This window comes from Octopus sinensis, linkage group LG9 (assembly GCF_006345805.1).
Source record: "Octopus sinensis linkage group LG9, ASM634580v1, whole genome shotgun sequence".
Taxonomy (NCBI): Eukaryota; Metazoa; Mollusca; class Cephalopoda; order Octopoda; family Octopodidae; genus Octopus; species Octopus sinensis.
This window is the reverse complement of record NC_043005.1, coordinates 34,652,562-34,669,945: the sequence shown is the minus strand read 5'-3', so window position 1 is coordinate 34,669,945 and position 17,384 is coordinate 34,652,562. Positions and strand designations below refer to the sequence as shown.

Sequence of the window (17,384 nt, the reverse complement as noted above, 5' to 3'; positions counted from 1 at the left end):
ATTTTTGTCAAATTTCTTTAAATATTTCTCATTAAAAAGCAAGAGTGATAAAAAAAGAAAAAGAAAATTAGTGTAAAAAAACTTTTTAAGTTAAATCAAGAAATTTTTTATTAGTTATACTTTTTACTTTTATTTTGAAATTTACATGATTCAAGGAGGCAATAAGTTATTCAATGAAAGTGGTCATCAATAGGATAAGAAGTTTGCTGACCCCTGGTCAAGAATGTGATTTGAGAGAGAAATTTGTCTGCTATTTCTAGCAGGTCAAACTGTTATGAAGAAACTTTGATTCTCTTTCTTGATGGTGTCACATATACAACTTTCGTAAAACTGCTTCCCAAAAACAAGTTTCCTGAAAGTCAGCAAAGTTTCAGCTCTGAGTTGTTACTTACTCGCTATAAAACACAAGATCCATATTAGAATATTGCACACATGCAATCATTCTAAACACATGCAATCATTCTAAACCCTATCTCAATGAAGGACAGATTCATTACGTCTATAGGTAGCATTCAGTTGATTATGATGACGAGAGTTCCAGATGGTCTGATCACTGGAACAGCCTACTCATGAAGTTAATGTGCAAGCGGTTGAGTACTCCACAGACACCTTTTGTGCACCCTTAACATAGTTCTCAGGAAGATTTAGCATGATGCAGAATGTAATAAGGCTGACTATTTAAAATACAAGTACTACTCAATTTTGCCAGCTGAGTGGACTGGAGCAACGTGAAATAAAATATTTTGCACAAAGGCACAACACATGACTGGGAATCAAGCTCACACAATCATGAGCTGAATACTCCTTGTATATGTGTGTGTGTGTTTGTTTTTATGTTTGGTTCTCCTCCCACATAGATGCACTCATTCTTCTTTTTGCTTCTACTACAACAACCTTTTTTCTCTGTAGTGACCTCACTTCTCATCATCCCTACTGTGGTCCATGTCTCTATTTGATACTATTACCGTATTTTTAAACATTAAACTTTCCTTATTAGATGCTTTGATTCTGAATTGTAATATGATTATATGAACAATATGTCTTCAAGTCTAAGTGAAATAATATTTGTCTGTAGATGTTATTATAATTACTATTTTATTAGTTCAATGTAACAATGTCGTCATATTACAGCTGTCTTTAAATGTTATGGTTCCGTTGTTTAATGTTTTGATTCTCTGTTTCGGCATTTGATGACATTTCAACTTGCTATTCTGTCTTTAAATGTGGTAATTAAGACAATCATCTAATAAAACTTTGTCTGAAGACACGATTCTATTATCAAAATTGGTTTGTCTGACAATTCTACTTAGTAAATATTATTGCTACAAGATCAGTTGTTACAGCTCATACCAGCTATAGGTGTATAGGTGTGACAAGAAATCGGTTGAATAGAAAATTTGTGAAATGTCACAAACAGTAATATTTGTTTGACTTGTAAAAATATATTTCTTAAAATATCAGTTTTAACATCCTCTCTCCATAAATAATATCATTAAAATAACTAAACAAATGGCTCCACTTGGTTGGTAAATTATTCCATTTTGTTATTATTCATTTTGTTATTTTTGGCAGAAAAAGCTGTGAAAATTGTTATCTTGTAATTAAATTAAGAAATCTTTCAATACAAATTATGAAAGATTTTTTGTTCTTCTGGTGCCTTCCACCATAGATATATGGTTTTCAGCCCATAGTGTACAGTTGACAGCAGCTGTTAATCAATACACTTATGATAATAGGGAATAATCAGTGTATTAGCCAGTCTTCAAATGCTTAACTGTGTATTAGTTATGAACATATATATAAACACTATAGGTAGATTGGTGCTGAAGTTCCAGTCAAGACAAGTCTGCTGTGCAGATTTGATTGTTAGTTAAGACATTCACTTAATCCCTGTATCTGAAATTTCCATTTATAGTCAATAAGTTACTTGGTGATAGTTTCCATTAGGCTGACTCACTCCATCAAGTCTTGACAAACTACATGGAAACAAAACTTTCAGTGATTGCCAAACAATCCATTAAAAGGTTCTACAGTACTTAGCAATAATTATGCAGTGCCAGTCATTATGAAATAGTTTACTTAGTAGAAACAGGTTTTACACTAGGAATATTTGCAAATATTCCTCCTCCTCCTCCTCCTCCTCCTCCTCCTCCTCATAATCATCACCACCACCACCACTACTGTTGTTGTTATTATTACACCCTCCATTTTCCATGCTAGTTTGAAGATGCTAGATCTACTGGATTTAATTCTGTCATATCTCTCTTATGATATCTAACATCCTAATATCTGACATTACCACTTCTTACCAGCTCTCCCTCTCACCCCCCATCATCAACACCCATGGCTATCATCTCTTTTCTGCATAAATCAAGCCAAGTCCTTTAATGTCTAACCACCGTTTCACCTCACTTGTGCTCTGTCTTTCATGCAGCTTAACATTTTCACATCCAATAGATTTTCACCCTACTTTCCACCACCTCACCCTCTACACATATCTTTTACATTCAATGTCTCTAAGTTATTACTATGTAACATCACACCTCTTTAACGTTTTTCATTTATTTTGCCATTCATTCACCAAGAAATATTTCACTATCAGTGGATGCACCAGCTCTTTCATTCTTTGTCTGCCTCAGTCTAAGGACTGTAATTTTACTCCATCACTGTTGATAAAATCATCATTGTGATAATTTTAACATACATTTTTCTGTGCATGCATAAATTAGATTTTCCACAACCAGATGCCATTCCTGTTGCCAACCTTCACCTATTTCCAATCAAAGTAATATTTTTCTATGGCCAGACATGTTTGTGCAGGACAATAACAACAGCAACAATGATAACAGCAACAATAATTGTAACATTAATAATAGTTTCTAACAGGCACGAGGCCAGAAATTTGCAAGAGATGGTTATTGCTGACTATGAACAAAATCACACATTTGTTATCGGATGCATGCAATGGTGTTGTATGTTTATAGGCAACCACAAAAGCATGCCCAGGTTTCTTGACAGTTTTTGACATATTGTGCAATCTTTCTAAGCAAAAAAAGACTTGTATCTATGTATGGGTTGTTTGTTTAAAAACGAGAGTTAGAAATTTAAGGTGTTGGGTAGGGTGATTGTTGTAAAATGATTAAAATGTTCTATTTCTGAATGCTTATCTTTACCTTTTCAGATCTGTGTCTCCGGTGCCACCCCCCCATCAATTTGTCATTTCTGCCCCATTACCTTCCCCACCCCCACTCAACACTGTATGCATCATATAAGTATTTGAACAGATTCTCAAGAAATATGATATATTGCATTACAATTCCTAAAGAGTTACTTCCTCCTTCCCTCATTTCTCTCCATAAATGAACAGAAAAAGATATTTTGGTGTTGGCATGACATTTTGTCTTATAAAGAAATGTGTGTGTGTATGTATGGTTATGCATGTGTGTTTATGCATATGTGTGTGTATATATATATATATATATATATATATATATATATATATATATATATATATATATATATATATATGTATGTATACAGATATATGTATATATATATTCTCCCTATATATATATATTTAAAAGTATCTAGAAAATACCTTTGACTTGTTATTTTTTAAGGATTTTCTTTTGTTCTGTGATGTTATTGAAATGGTAGAATTGCTAACTGAATTCTATTTTGGTAACTATTTTGGTATTTAACTATTCTATGTTCCTATCCCAAGTGGTGAAGCAAGAGTTCAACTTTGTTATGTTTTCCATGTGGGGAAAAAAAAAACATTCATAAATTAAGAATTCATTATTATTTGAGTGCAGTGAACTTGACCTAATCAGGTGTAATGGACTATTTACACTGCCTCAAGGTTCTGGGTTCAATCCCTTTGTGGTTTAACTTGCTTTGTTAATGCATTAATAAAACAAACACTAATTATATATGAAAATTTATTCAAACATATATGCTTGGTAAAATGGAATTAAAACAATAGTGTGTGTGTGTGTGTGTGATTATTCAGTAGTCTTGTTTTTATCACATGCTTTTTCTTCACTACTAACCACAGCTGAGTGTGCCTTGGGTGTTGTGATTTGTTTTGTTGTTGGTATTTTCATCATATTGAATGGGGTTTACGTAGGATATGTGCAGTGCCTAACAGTGCTATTCTCTGTATATTATATATATTTTGTAAGTCCTGGTGTTTTGGTTATTCATTTGTCTACATGTTTTTTAATCATAATGCACCAATTATTATAGGAATTGTTTCTGTTTTTAGGCTCCATATTCGGGTTATCTCTATCTTCAGATCTTTGAATTTTGGTATTTCTTCTGTTTCGTTTAGAGATACATTGTCATCTGTCGGGATTGATACATTGATTGGAAGGCATTTTTTCGTTTTTTCCCTTGGTTGTTTTTGACAGTTATATCTGGTCTATTAGCCTTGATCTCTCTGTCTGTATATATTGAGATATCCCAGAATATGGTTGCTTTGTCATTTTTTGAGACATTTTCTAGGATATGCTTATACTATCTTTTTGCTGTCGTCATTCCATAGCACTGGTATAGCTTCTTGCGTATAAAGGTCCCAGCTCTGTCACGTCTATGGATATATTCCTTCTTAGCCAAGAGTGGGCAGACAAAGCAATATGATTTTTTTTCTTCCCCATCACCACATATTCTGTTGTTACATATTGTATTTTATTCCTTGTATGTTTCTGCTGGAGAATTTTTGATCTTGTGCTGCAATTAAAACCCCCTCAGTCTCTGTTTTGAGTCCTGAGTTTCTCAACCAATGTTGGGATTTTACTTTGTCTATTTCTTTTTTGTTTAGTTTAGCACAAATGCTTTTCTTGCCATCATTTTATCATGGTATTTTGTAGTTCCAGTTTTAGTTTAGATTTCAGTTGCTTCACAACTTTTGCTTTTTCTCTTTTTCTTCATAGTTGTCAGGTACTATGATTTCTTTCTTGTATTTTTCAGCTTCTTTAACGACAGAAAGGGGTAAAATATACGAAGTTAAGTATTTCTGTAATCTTATGGTGGTTATTTTATAGTAGTTTTCTGCTACCACCTTCAGTTCATTGTATATATATATAACCTTTCTTTGTCAGATTTTGGGTGAGGAATCCTAAATTTCATCACTATTATTCTTATTTCCCTCCCTAGTTTGGTTAGTTCATTTAGTGTCTGAGTAAGAATATTGTAACTGTGACTTATAACTGGCATAGCAAGAGTATTGATACTTATCTTGTTTTTTTGCATTGAGCCTTGTTTTTACTATTAATCTAACTCATCAATAGTGTTCATTCTGTAGCTTCTCTTTCATTTGTGTATGTTGTATTGTATCAAATTTATTGATTCCTAAGTATTTCTATGTCTTTGTTTGGTTTAATTCTCTTATTTCATTTTCTTTGTCTAGTGTGATATTGTTACTCTTAACTAGTTTTCCGCTTTTCAAGGTTGCTTTGACACATTTTTCTAAGCCAAATTCCAGTTTTATTTCTTTGGTAAATCCATGCACTCTCTTTAGTAATGTTTCCAGTTTATCATTTGCTGCATACAGTTTTAAATCATCCATATACTAGAGATGGCATGTTTTATATCATTTTATTATTTTTGGTACAACCTTGTCCATGGCTAGTTTTTTTTTTTTAGGATCCATGTGTGGGGGATACTGTTAAAAACCATCTGGTAATCGATTCAAGCCATACTTAGACCCTTCTTTTTCTTTTGGCAGTCTTCAGTTATGGCATTTGTTGGTCAGTAGTTGATCTTCCTGCTCTTCTCAAAACAGGATATTTTCTTCTAGATGTCTGCCATTGTTTGCAATATTATTGCAATTAAGGCTTTGCAACTTGTAGGGAGACATGTTATGGGTCTGTAGTTTTGTGGGTTTGTTGTTTCAGTGGATTTGAGAATTAGAATGGTTTTCCTCTCTGTGAGGCATTCAGGTGTGTGTCTCTGGTTCTGTTAGCATCTCATTGAACTTCTCTGCCAGCACCTTATATATCCTTGTTAAATATTTTAGCCAGAAATTGGGGATCTTATCAGGCTGATTATTATTATTATTATTATTATTATTATTATTATTATTATTATTATTATTATTATTATTATTATTATTACTACTACTACTACTATTATTATTATTATTATTATTACTATTACTATTATTATTATTATTATTATTATTATTATTAAGGTGGTGAGCTGGTAGAATCGTCAGCACGCTGGATGAAATGCTTAGTGGTATTTCACCTGTCGCTACATTCTGAGTTCAAATTCTGCCAAGGTCAACTTTGCCTTTCATTCTTTCAAGGTTAATAAATTAAGTACCAGTTGCATACTGGGTCAATGTACTCGACTGGCTCCCTCCCCCAAAATTTCAGGCCTTGTGCCTATAATAGAAAGGATTATTATTATTATTAGGTGGTGAGCTGGCAGACTTGTTAGCATGCCGGGTGAAATGCTTAGCAGTATTTCATAACATTGCTTTCATCCTTTCAGGGTTGATAAAATAAGTACTAGTCAAGCACTGGAGTTGATGTAATTGACTAGTCTCTTCTCCCCAAATTTCAGGCCTTGTGCCTTTAGTAGAAAGGATTATTATTATTATTATTATTATTATTATTATTATTATTATTATTATTATTAAGGCAGCAAGCTGGCTGAATCATTAACATGCTGAGCAAAATACTTAGCAGCATTTGAATCCATCTTTACATTCTGAGTTCAAATTCTGCCAATGTCAACTTTGCTTTTCATCCTTCCAAGGTCAATGAAATAAGTACCTGTAGAATACTGGGATTGTTGTAATCGACTTGTCAACACACAAAATGTCAGGCCTTGTATCTACAGTGGAAAGGATTATTATTAATGTTATTATTATTAAGAACGGTGGAATGGTAGAATTGTTAGAACATAAGATGAAATACTTTGCAGTATTTAGTTACAGTTCTTTATATTTTGAATTTAAATCCCATTGATGTTGACTTGCTTTCATCCTTATCATCATCATCATCATTATAATTTAACATCCAACTTCCATGCTGGCATGGGTAGGATAGTTTGACAAGAGTTGGCCAGGCAGAAGCCTGCACTAGACTTCTGTAACTGTTTTGGCAGGATTTTTACGGCTGGATGCCCTTCCTAACACCAACCACTCAGCAGAGTGGACATAGTGCTTTTTATGTGGCACAAGCACAGGCTAGGTTAGATTTGGGAAGGTTTTTGTAGCTGGATGTCCTTCCAAATGCCAACCACTTGACGCTGTGGACTGGGTGCTTTTAAGTGGCATTTGCACTGACAGGGTCACCAATTACTTGTGTGACAAAAAAAAAAGCCTGTTTTGAGAGGGAAGGGGACATTAAAGGAGGTGATCTTGTGTCAGATGATGAAAGGTTGATAAAGTAAGTACTAGTCAAGCGCTGGAGTTGATGTATTTTCACTCATGATTGCAAGTCGACATGCTACTTGGAATGCTTTGAGACTATTCAAGACACCATATAATGTCTGACACTATATGTCCATGCTAACTGATATGCCTCATTGTGGTGGATAGGCTGTGTATCAAAGAATCAACACCTTTATCACATATTATAACCTCATAGCTATAAATAAAGAATATAAGAAACTTTTGACATTTGAAGTGAAAAAAAGAAGAGGTTTTGTGCCTAAAGTAAGGCAGAGAGACAGAAACAGGTGTCTTGTTGTAGAGGAGATACAAGGTTACTCAGTGAGAGAGAGAGTTAGAGAGAGAGAGAGAGAGAGAGAGAGAGAGAGAGAGAGAGAGAGAGAGAAAGAATGAGTTCAGAAATGAAGACTTATGAATTTGAAAAAATAAAATACCAATAAGATTGATGTACATGAGTTAATTTTGTTGACTATTCCTCTCCTCCAAAATTTCTGTCCTTACTCCTGTGTTAGAAACACTTATTATTATTAAGGCAGCAAGCTGGCAGAATCATTAGCATGCTGGATGAAATGCTTAGTGGTATTTCGCCTGTCGCCATGTTTTGAGTTCAAATTCTGCTGAGGTCAACTTTGCTTTTCATCTTTTCAGGGTTGATAAATCAAGTGAAACAGTGAAGTCAATGTAATCGACTAGTCCCCTCCCCACAATTTCAGGCCTTGTGCCAATAGTAGAAAGAATTATTATTATTATTATGAAGCTGCAAGCTAGCAGAATTGCTAACACACTGGATAAAAAGCTTAGCAGCAGTTATCTGTCCTTACATCCTGAGGTCATCTTTGTCTTTCATCCTTTCAGGTCAATAAAATAAGTACCAGTTGAGTACTGGAGTCGATGAAATCAACTAGCCCCCTCCCCCAAAATCTTCAAGTCTTGTGGCTATGGTGGAAAGGATTACTATTGCTATTAGTATTATGTTTTTACATTTGCGTTAATTTATACATGCTGCACCCAAGTCTCAATCACAGATGTTAAGAGATTTTACATCTAAAGATGATAACAGATGTGGTGCCATGCAATTAAAAAATGAAAAAACCCTGATACTTGTGTAATAAAAAAAATGTAATGCTGAATGAGTAAGGCTGCATTTACATGGAAAGGAATTTATATGAAATATATGATACCCATAAAAATGAGTATTGCAATTCACTTATTTTGAAGCTTATAATTATTAGGATTATTATTATTATTTAAGTTGGCAAGCTGGCAGAATTGTAGCATGCCAGACAAAATGCTGAGCAGCATTTCTTCTAGCTTTGCATTCTGAGTTTAACTTCCCCCGAAGTTGACTCTAACTCATCCTTTCAGAGTTGATAAAATAAGTACCAGTGAAATGCTGGTCAATGTAATCAAATTACTGGACTTGTGCCAAAATTTGAAATCATTATTATTATTATTATCATTGAGTGAGAGAGCAGTTCATGCCATCAAAGTGACACTGGGGTAAAATATACGAAGCCCAATATACCCATCATGACTACCCATCTGATAAAGGTACACCAGGCACATGCATCACAACCATATGTGCGCGACATGGTGATCTCATATCAAGATAAACAGCACATGACCTTGCAGGTGGGGCCCAGTTAGAATTTTCTTCAGGTTGAGTAGCCCATCCCGCTCAAACGGTCCCTGAATAAGGGTTGTTTAAGGATGTTGAAAGAACCACCCATGTTTCCAGAGGTGAACTATTCAAACCTCAAAGAATCCGTCTCAACACATGGCTATGATGCTCCCCCACTACTTCTGCTCGTGATCAGAGATGCACATATCGTCAGCCACTAAGGGACATGCTCAACTGGTTAAGGTCAAACAACTGACAAGCAAATCTGTGGTATTGAGCAGAATATTTGCTGTAGCCCATCTTTTATACCAAGACAAAACAATGTACATGATAACACTTCCAATCAGTTAAGATCAGAAGCCATGAGAGCCACTGCCTGGTACTGCATCAGGGCATTTATTATTATTATTATTATTATTATTATTATTATTATTATTATTATTATCATTATTATTATTATTATTATTATTATCATTATTATTATCATTATTATTATTATTATTATTAGTAGTAGTAGTAGTAGTAGTAGTAGTAGTAGTAGTAGGTCTTCTTATTATTTGTTTTAGTTTTACTATTTGCTTTCACTACAAAACCAAGTACAGCTCCTTGAACTTTAGGCGTTTTGAAAATACTCTATACTATGTGTGCATTGCCTTGCAGTGCCATTTACTGTGTATTATGTATATGTGTGTGTATACCTATTACAATTTTTGCACAGTTCCCAATGAACAATGCCTACAATGTTGTCATGCCTCCTTTTATGTTTTCTTTATGTAACTTTGTTACATTCATTCCTCACTCCTTAGATAATGCTTTTGCCTTTTTCTTCTCAGAGTTTACATACAATAGTCATTGGACATTCTTATCAGAGTGACATTTTACATATTTGTTTTAAGTATTTGTTAGCATAGTTTAATGCTACTGTTCCAACTTTTAGATCTGACTTTTACATTTATGTCCAAATGGCTCGCTCATTTCCATCTTTTCTTATTTTATTTGTTAAGGAATGACCTGAGAGGAGATTCCTGGTATCCTACAGTATGTACATGCTGGAGGATTCGTCTTGACAGTAAATGTCAATTTTGACTCATGATTGCAAGTCGACATGCTACTTGGAATGCTTTGAGACTTTTCAAGTCACCATATAATGTCTGATACTATATATCCATGCTAACTGATATGTCTCATTGTGGTGGATAGACTGTGTATCAAAGAATCAACATCTTTATCACATATTATAGCCTCATAGCTATAAATAAAGAATATAAGAAATTTTTGACATTTGAAGTGAAAAAAAGAAAAAAAGAAGAGGCTTTGTGCCTAAATTAGGAACCGATTATATGCATACATTGCTACATATACTTACATGCATAAATATGTGTAGCAGTTCATGATTTCTTTCCTTGTTTTCATCACCTCTCATCAACTTTTTAAAAATCTACCGGTGTAATTTGACTGTTGGTGGGGTTATTAAAGAAAAAAAGAAAAATGACGGGAGGGGTTATTAAAGAAAAAAAGAAAAAAGAAGGAAAAAAGAAAAAATACGTCTGGTGGAACAAAGAGGAGAAATAGGATCAAATATATAAGAGTACTTTTTTTTATATTCAGCTGTAAAATTACGTAAGTAACTGAAGGGCCAAGAATCTCGTTCTACTCATTATACTTATCAAACTATTTGATAATTGCAGTGCACAAACCTCTTGACTCTTGAGGGAGAAGAAATATCTTATTGTGTTGGTGGATAGACTGGGAATAGCAAGAATGAGGAAAAACATTATTATATAATAATAGTGTCAAATAAGGGAGGAGGATGTACAACTGAGAGGTATCTAGAAAAACAAATGTCAGTGAGGAAGTATGTTTGTTGGGGGTCAACAGTCAAAGCTATGCCAGTAGATTTTTAAAAAGTTGATGAGAGGTGATGAAAACAAGGAAATAAATCATTCATTGCTACACATACTTATGCATGTAAGTATATGTAGCAATGTATGCATATAATCGGTTCATGATTTAGGCACAAAGCCAGAAATGTTGAGAGGAGGGGTGAGCTGACCCCATTACTTCTAGTAATTGACTTGTGATTTATTTCATCAATCCAGAAAAGATGAAGGGAAAAAAAGAGAGAAAAAAACCTTGTCTCATGTTTATCTAGAACATTGCTCTCTTATCTCTGACAAACTGTTCAAACATTACTTTTCCATTCCAACATATGTCTTTTTGCCTCTGTCCTGATCCTCTTATATTCTTCCTTATCAATGTAGTCTGCAGGTTCTACTACACTAAAGACCATAAACACCAACCAACAATAGTGTTGAGTTATTTGCCACATACCATTCCAGATGGTTCTTTTTATTTCTTATAAATTCTTCCATATTTCCTGACCGGATAAAGTCTATGTTGGTTTTTCAGTTAAAACCTCCACATCTTCCTGTCTAACTTATGAAGTTCTTCCTTATTTCCTTTTGAGTATCCTTCATCCATACCTGATTCTTAAAATCACTTGTGTATTTATATTGTTTCTTCCATTTAATTTTTACTTCAGCATCACTTTTCTGGTATTCTTTTGCAAATTATCCCTTCATTCAAATCTCTTTGATGCTGTTGATTTCTAAATTTTCCTAAATATTTCTATTCATTGTCTTTGATACCCTTCATTGCTGCTTATCACATAAAACAATCCCATATGCTGATACCATCTTTCCTTCTTTTCATTATAAGCATACCTCAACATGTTATCTCTAATTCCATTCCAATGGTTTTGTTAAATTGTTTTAACCAAAGAATCTTTCTAGTTTTCTCACTTCCAAACTGTTTAAAATCATCCATAAATAGAATATGGCCAGTACTCATCAAATACTGGGTGTGAAGTATCAATTTACTTCATCTCCTCAAAATTGCATGCCTTTATGCCTAAATTAGAAACAATTATTATTATCTTTCAGTTTGAACTTCTTTTTCTAACACCTCAGATCAGATTGTTATAATAAATCCTAAATAATGACTAAATTATCACAATTTATTTTGTACTGCATTTAAATTATTCTTGTTATTTTCCATTTTTTCCCCTAGTCTCTTACAATTCATGATGATAAAGTGGCTACAGTAACTGACTTAGGAACTCAATTCTTCCTGCATGAAAACGATGTAAACTCTGGTTTAAATCGGTAAGCTGAAACAGTTTTCTAATTTTCTCATTTGTTCCCCCAGGTCACACTCAACTCTGATAAGGTGAGAATGGATGATATAGTTCTTGATATACATAGAAAAGAAAAAAAAGATTGGATGATTACAACTGAAACACTCTTAGTCATATGTCTGGTTGATCAAGACTGATCTGGACTGAAACACCACCACCATTGCCATTAGTGCCACAACAAATAACATTATATGATGACATATGAGGATGTTAAATCTGTTATAATCTACTATAAAAATGTGTGTGTGTGTGTGTGTATATACACACACACATACACATACATACATACACACACACATACACATCATCATCTTTTAATGTCTACTTCCCATGCTGGCATAGATCAGACAGTTTGACTAGGTAAGCTGGAGGGTTGCACCAAATTCCAGTCTGGTTTGGTGGAGTTTCTATGGCTGGATACCCATCCTAACACCAACACTCTGAAAGTGTAAGGGGTACTTTTTACGTGCCACTAGCACAGGTGCATTTACATGACACCAGCAATGGCCACAACTACGATTCCATGGGTGCCACTTGCATGACATTGGCAGCAGCCATGACTAGGATTTTACTTGGCTTGGCATGTCTTCTCAAGCACAGCACATTGCAAAAGGTCTCAGTTACTTGTCCATTGTCTCCGTGAGGCCATACATTTGAAGATCATGCTACCAGCAATGGTCACGATAACAATTTCATGGGTGCCATTCACATGACACTAGCAACGGCCACAACTATGTTTTCGCTTGGCTTGATGAGTCTTCTAAAGCACAGCATAACACCAAAGGTCTCAGTCACTTATCATCACCTCCATTAGGCACAACATTTGTAGATCATGCTTCACCATCTCATGTGTATACACACACACACACACACACACACATATATGTATATATATTTGTGTATATATATTTTATCTGAGATGTACAGTATTATATATCCATTACAGCCAATCTTACCAATCAGTTTCGCACTGGAGATTCAATGGAGTGTTAGGTAACAGTCCAGTTATGTAACTCTGTGCTCATCTGAGGTAGCCATCTGGAATGAAATATGGTGACTGCTCTCTGTTGTTGTAAGTGAATAAACACATCTGGTTTGCAGTTGCTATGAGAAAGATGATGAAATGAGATGAGTAGGGGATTGAGTTAAGAGCTATGTTCCTTGATACCAAAACATTGCCACTGGGGTGGTAATGTTGCAAGTCAGTAAGAATTTCATGGAAATGTTTGTGGGAAATGTAGGTGTCTTTAACGTTGGTGTTCTTGTGGAAATGGAATTTATGTAGTGGTACTATATGTATAACATTTGCAGAGAGTGTGAGCATAAACACACGTACACACATGTATGTGGTCTGATCAATAAGTATCTGGACTATCGCTATAGTAATGAAACTAAAGCATGGAGAGTAAAGTTGCTTGGCACAGATTGACCTTGAACTCTGCTGTGCATGCACACTAAGTTATAATGTCCTAGCTCACCTCTGCTGTTTGCAGCAGTGCTTGGAAAGGTATGTAGCATGTGATCATTGCATTGACCATGACAGACAAAGTTGAGCAGAGAATCTGCATCAAATTTTGCCAAAAGCTTAGCAATACCTGCTCAGAGGCCTATGCAAAGTTTCCAAAAAGTTTTCTTTGTTCTCAACACAATCAAGATCTTGTGCAACTGAAACCTGTGTATCATTTTGGTCAACTGAAAACAGTTTTTGGCACAAACTTGTCAGGCACATGTCTCATACCTAAATCTTCAGTGCTAATGGACTGAACTGAACCGTAACTAATCTGCACATCCTCTGATAACTCACGGATGGTGATTCAGTGATTTCCCCTCACGGCTGCACGCATATCTGTGATATTTTTCTCAGTTCTGCTGGTTGCAGATCTCCCAAAAGGTCAATATCAACATTATTTTGGCCATCTTGGAGATTTCTGAACCACTCATACACTTAGGCCTCTGAGCAGGTATCGCCATGACAACTCTCTCTGTCGTGGTCAATGCACAATCACACACTGTACATTTTCCTTCCAAGCACTGCTGTAAACAGTGGAAGTGAGCTATAATGTTTCAACTTAGTGCACATGCTCAGCAGAGTTCAAGATCAATATTTGACAAGCAGCTTTAGTTTTGTGGGCTTTAGTTTTCTTACTATGGTAACAATCCGGATACTTATTGATCAGACCGTGTGTGTATGTATATATATATATATATATATATTCCGTATTTGCTGGTGTATCAACTGCACTTTTATTCTGATGGGAAAATCCAGGAAAAGGGAGGTGCAGCTTATACATGGGTACAAGGAAAAGTCGGTCTAAAACCCCCAAATTATTTCATGTAATTATCCAAGATTCACATGGTACCAGCTCCCCTTACAATTCTTGCCATTAAAACTAGTAAAAAAAAATCTGTTTAAATAGTCTTATTTCAATGTCATTGTCCATTTTGTCCATCATATGCTCTTATAACATTACGCATTTCAAACCAGTGTGCACTGGTGTCATCTCAATCACAGCCTCTGCTTTGATGGTGCTGCAGCCCTGTAGAAGAGAGATGTGTGCTGGTAGAAAATTAGCGAGAATTTCTGTAAAGATTTTCCTTTTGTCCAACAAATGCACTATAATTGACAGCTGTTCGCAATTTCCACTCACCCTCTGATTTACCACAAATTACCTACAAGTTCGGTAATCCCCAAGTCTATGATGTAAACAACTGTTGTTTTGTGACCCAGATGTATGACTTATCACACAGCATAGGAAAATGAGAGAGAGGGAGAGCTGTGCTTTATTCTTGAATGTGATTGATGAAATGCATTTATTAGGTAACAAGTAAATTAAAATGAAATATGAAAAATTATTTCATATAAGGGGAGATAAGTGCATTTATTCAGAGTCATCTTGAACTGGGAAAGGTAAGTTTCAAAGCTACAAAGGAATATAAATCAAGTCAACTGGAATTTCACTACCATACCTTAAAGTACTGGTAATTGCACTGGTGTATTTGTTTTTTTTGTAATATATCTATGTAAATCATTATCATCATCATCGTTTAACGTCCGTTTTCCATGCTAGCATGGGTTGGATGGTTCGATTGGGGACTGGGAGGCCAGGAGGCTGCACCAGGCTCCAGTCTGATCTGGCAGTGTTTCTACATTTGGATGCCCTTCCTAACACCAACCGCTCCATGAGGGTAGTGGGCTTTCCTGAAGTGCTGCATATCCAACACACTCAACGGCACAGAAGACGACATCTTGTGGAAAGACAACGCCATCTTTCCAACTCTTCTGACTCCAGCGATGATGAGGATAAATGGGCATATGGCGTAGTGGTTACGAGCACGGGCTACTAGCCCCAAGATTTCAAGTTCGAAACAACATCGAAAAATACCTTAGGAATGAGAACACAGGTTCAAAATTTCCCCAAGACACCTGATGAAGCCTGGAGGATATATCAGCCGAAATGTTCTGTGAACAACAAACAAGATGAGGACATTGAATAAAGAAATCAAGTGATCAAATGTTATATTTAATTGAAATTTAATCATCAATGTACTTTCCCTGATTGACTTCCTTCCATCTATTTACAAGCTTTTTAATCCCATCAATGTAAAACTCTTTTGGTTTCTTAGTGAAGAACTCTGAAATGTCAGTTTCAACCTCCTCCTGGCTTGTAAAAGTTATGTCACCCAAATGATTCCATAAACTACGAAAAAAATGGTAGTCTGAAGGAGCAAAGTCGGAAGAATAAGGTGGATGAGGAATTTTTTCTCAACCAAGCTCTTCGATCTTCTGTGATGTGATCTTTGCAGTCTGGGGTCACGCATTGTCCTGATGAAACAACACTCCTTTTCGATTCACTAAAGCGTGTCTGTTTTTCTTCAAAGCTTGTTTCAAATGCTCTAATTGCTGACAGTAGACTTGAGCATTAATTGTTGCTTTAGGTGGTAACAATTTGATGTGAATTACTCCTTTGTAATCCCACCAGATAGTGAGAAAAAACCTTTTTTTCCATGAAGTTCCCTTCTCAGTTGTAGTTGAGCTTTTTCCCTTTTACCAAGTAAGTATTTATGATGTTTCACATTTCGATAGAAGATCCATTTTTTGTCACAAGTTACAAGTCTATCCAAAAAGGGTGAAATGAGTTCATGAGAATGGAGAGAAGAGCAGATGTCAACTCAGGATTTGCAGTTGCTTTTGGAAAATTCATGAGGCACCCATTTTCCAAGTTTAGGAACCTTTCCAAGTTGTTGAAGAAGATAATGAATAGTTGTATGATTTGAACTAAGCTCTATTGCCAATTCTTCAACTCATAATGCAGGATTTTCTTCAAGTAATGCCTCAAGGAGCTTATCATCAAACTCAACTGGATGTCCTGTTCGATCTTCATCTTCAAGGCTGAAATTTCCACTTCTGAATTTTGCAAATCATCTTCTGCAAGTTATTTCATTCAAGCATTCTTTCCTATAAACTGAGTGTATCTTTTAAGTTGCTTCTGCTGCAGAGTTTCCTTTTTTGTACACATAAAGCATTATGTGCCTCAAATGCTCTTTGGATACTTCCATGTTAGAAAGGGTTTTAATCAAAGAAATTTTAATTCTATTATTCTGTAAAATAATATTTAATTTCTTTAAATGTACACAAATGCATAAAAATAACTTTTAATTCCATTAGACATTCTAAAATACTATTAAATTTCATTCAATTTCAAAAAGAGTGAAATCGAACAGAACTTATGGGTTGACCTGATATATAAATGCATGTATGTATGCATCTATCTATCTATATATAGATTGTTTTATTTATATTTCCTGAGCGCCATACTAATACAATTGTTCGTTTGTTTTCCACCTGCCTTCGTCTTTTGTTTATTTTCATAAAGCTTCCCGTTATATATATATATATATATATATATATATATGCACCCACACACCATGTCAGTTATATATAAGATATCACATTATAATATTAAAAGCCATCCTAGTCAGTACTTAACAGTCAAGTGTCGTGTTCAAATAAACACACACACACACAACAATGTTAAAACTATTCAGTGCAAATTGAATATCAAAATGTCTGTCTTGTCCATTATACTGCTAAAAGATCACAGTATTTGTAAAGCACTGCTAAAAATTCAGTCTTTGTGTAGCATCTAAGTACACCTTTTGTG

The 17,384-nt window shown here is 34.9% G+C and overlaps 1 protein-coding gene across 1 annotated transcript in view; it reads left to right on the top strand.

The window, feature by feature from the left end:
- The window catches only part of LOC115215515 (ubiquitin-like modifier-activating enzyme 6), a 393,428-nt gene that overhangs the window by 279,010 nt on the left and 97,034 nt on the right, over positions 1 to 17,384 (top strand). The window contains exon 5 of the mRNA XM_029784689.2: positions 12,096 to 12,190. Within this exon, the coding sequence (XP_029640549.1) occupies positions 12,096 to 12,190 (95 nt within the window). The remainder of the gene's footprint in view (positions 1 to 12,095; positions 12,191 to 17,384) is intronic.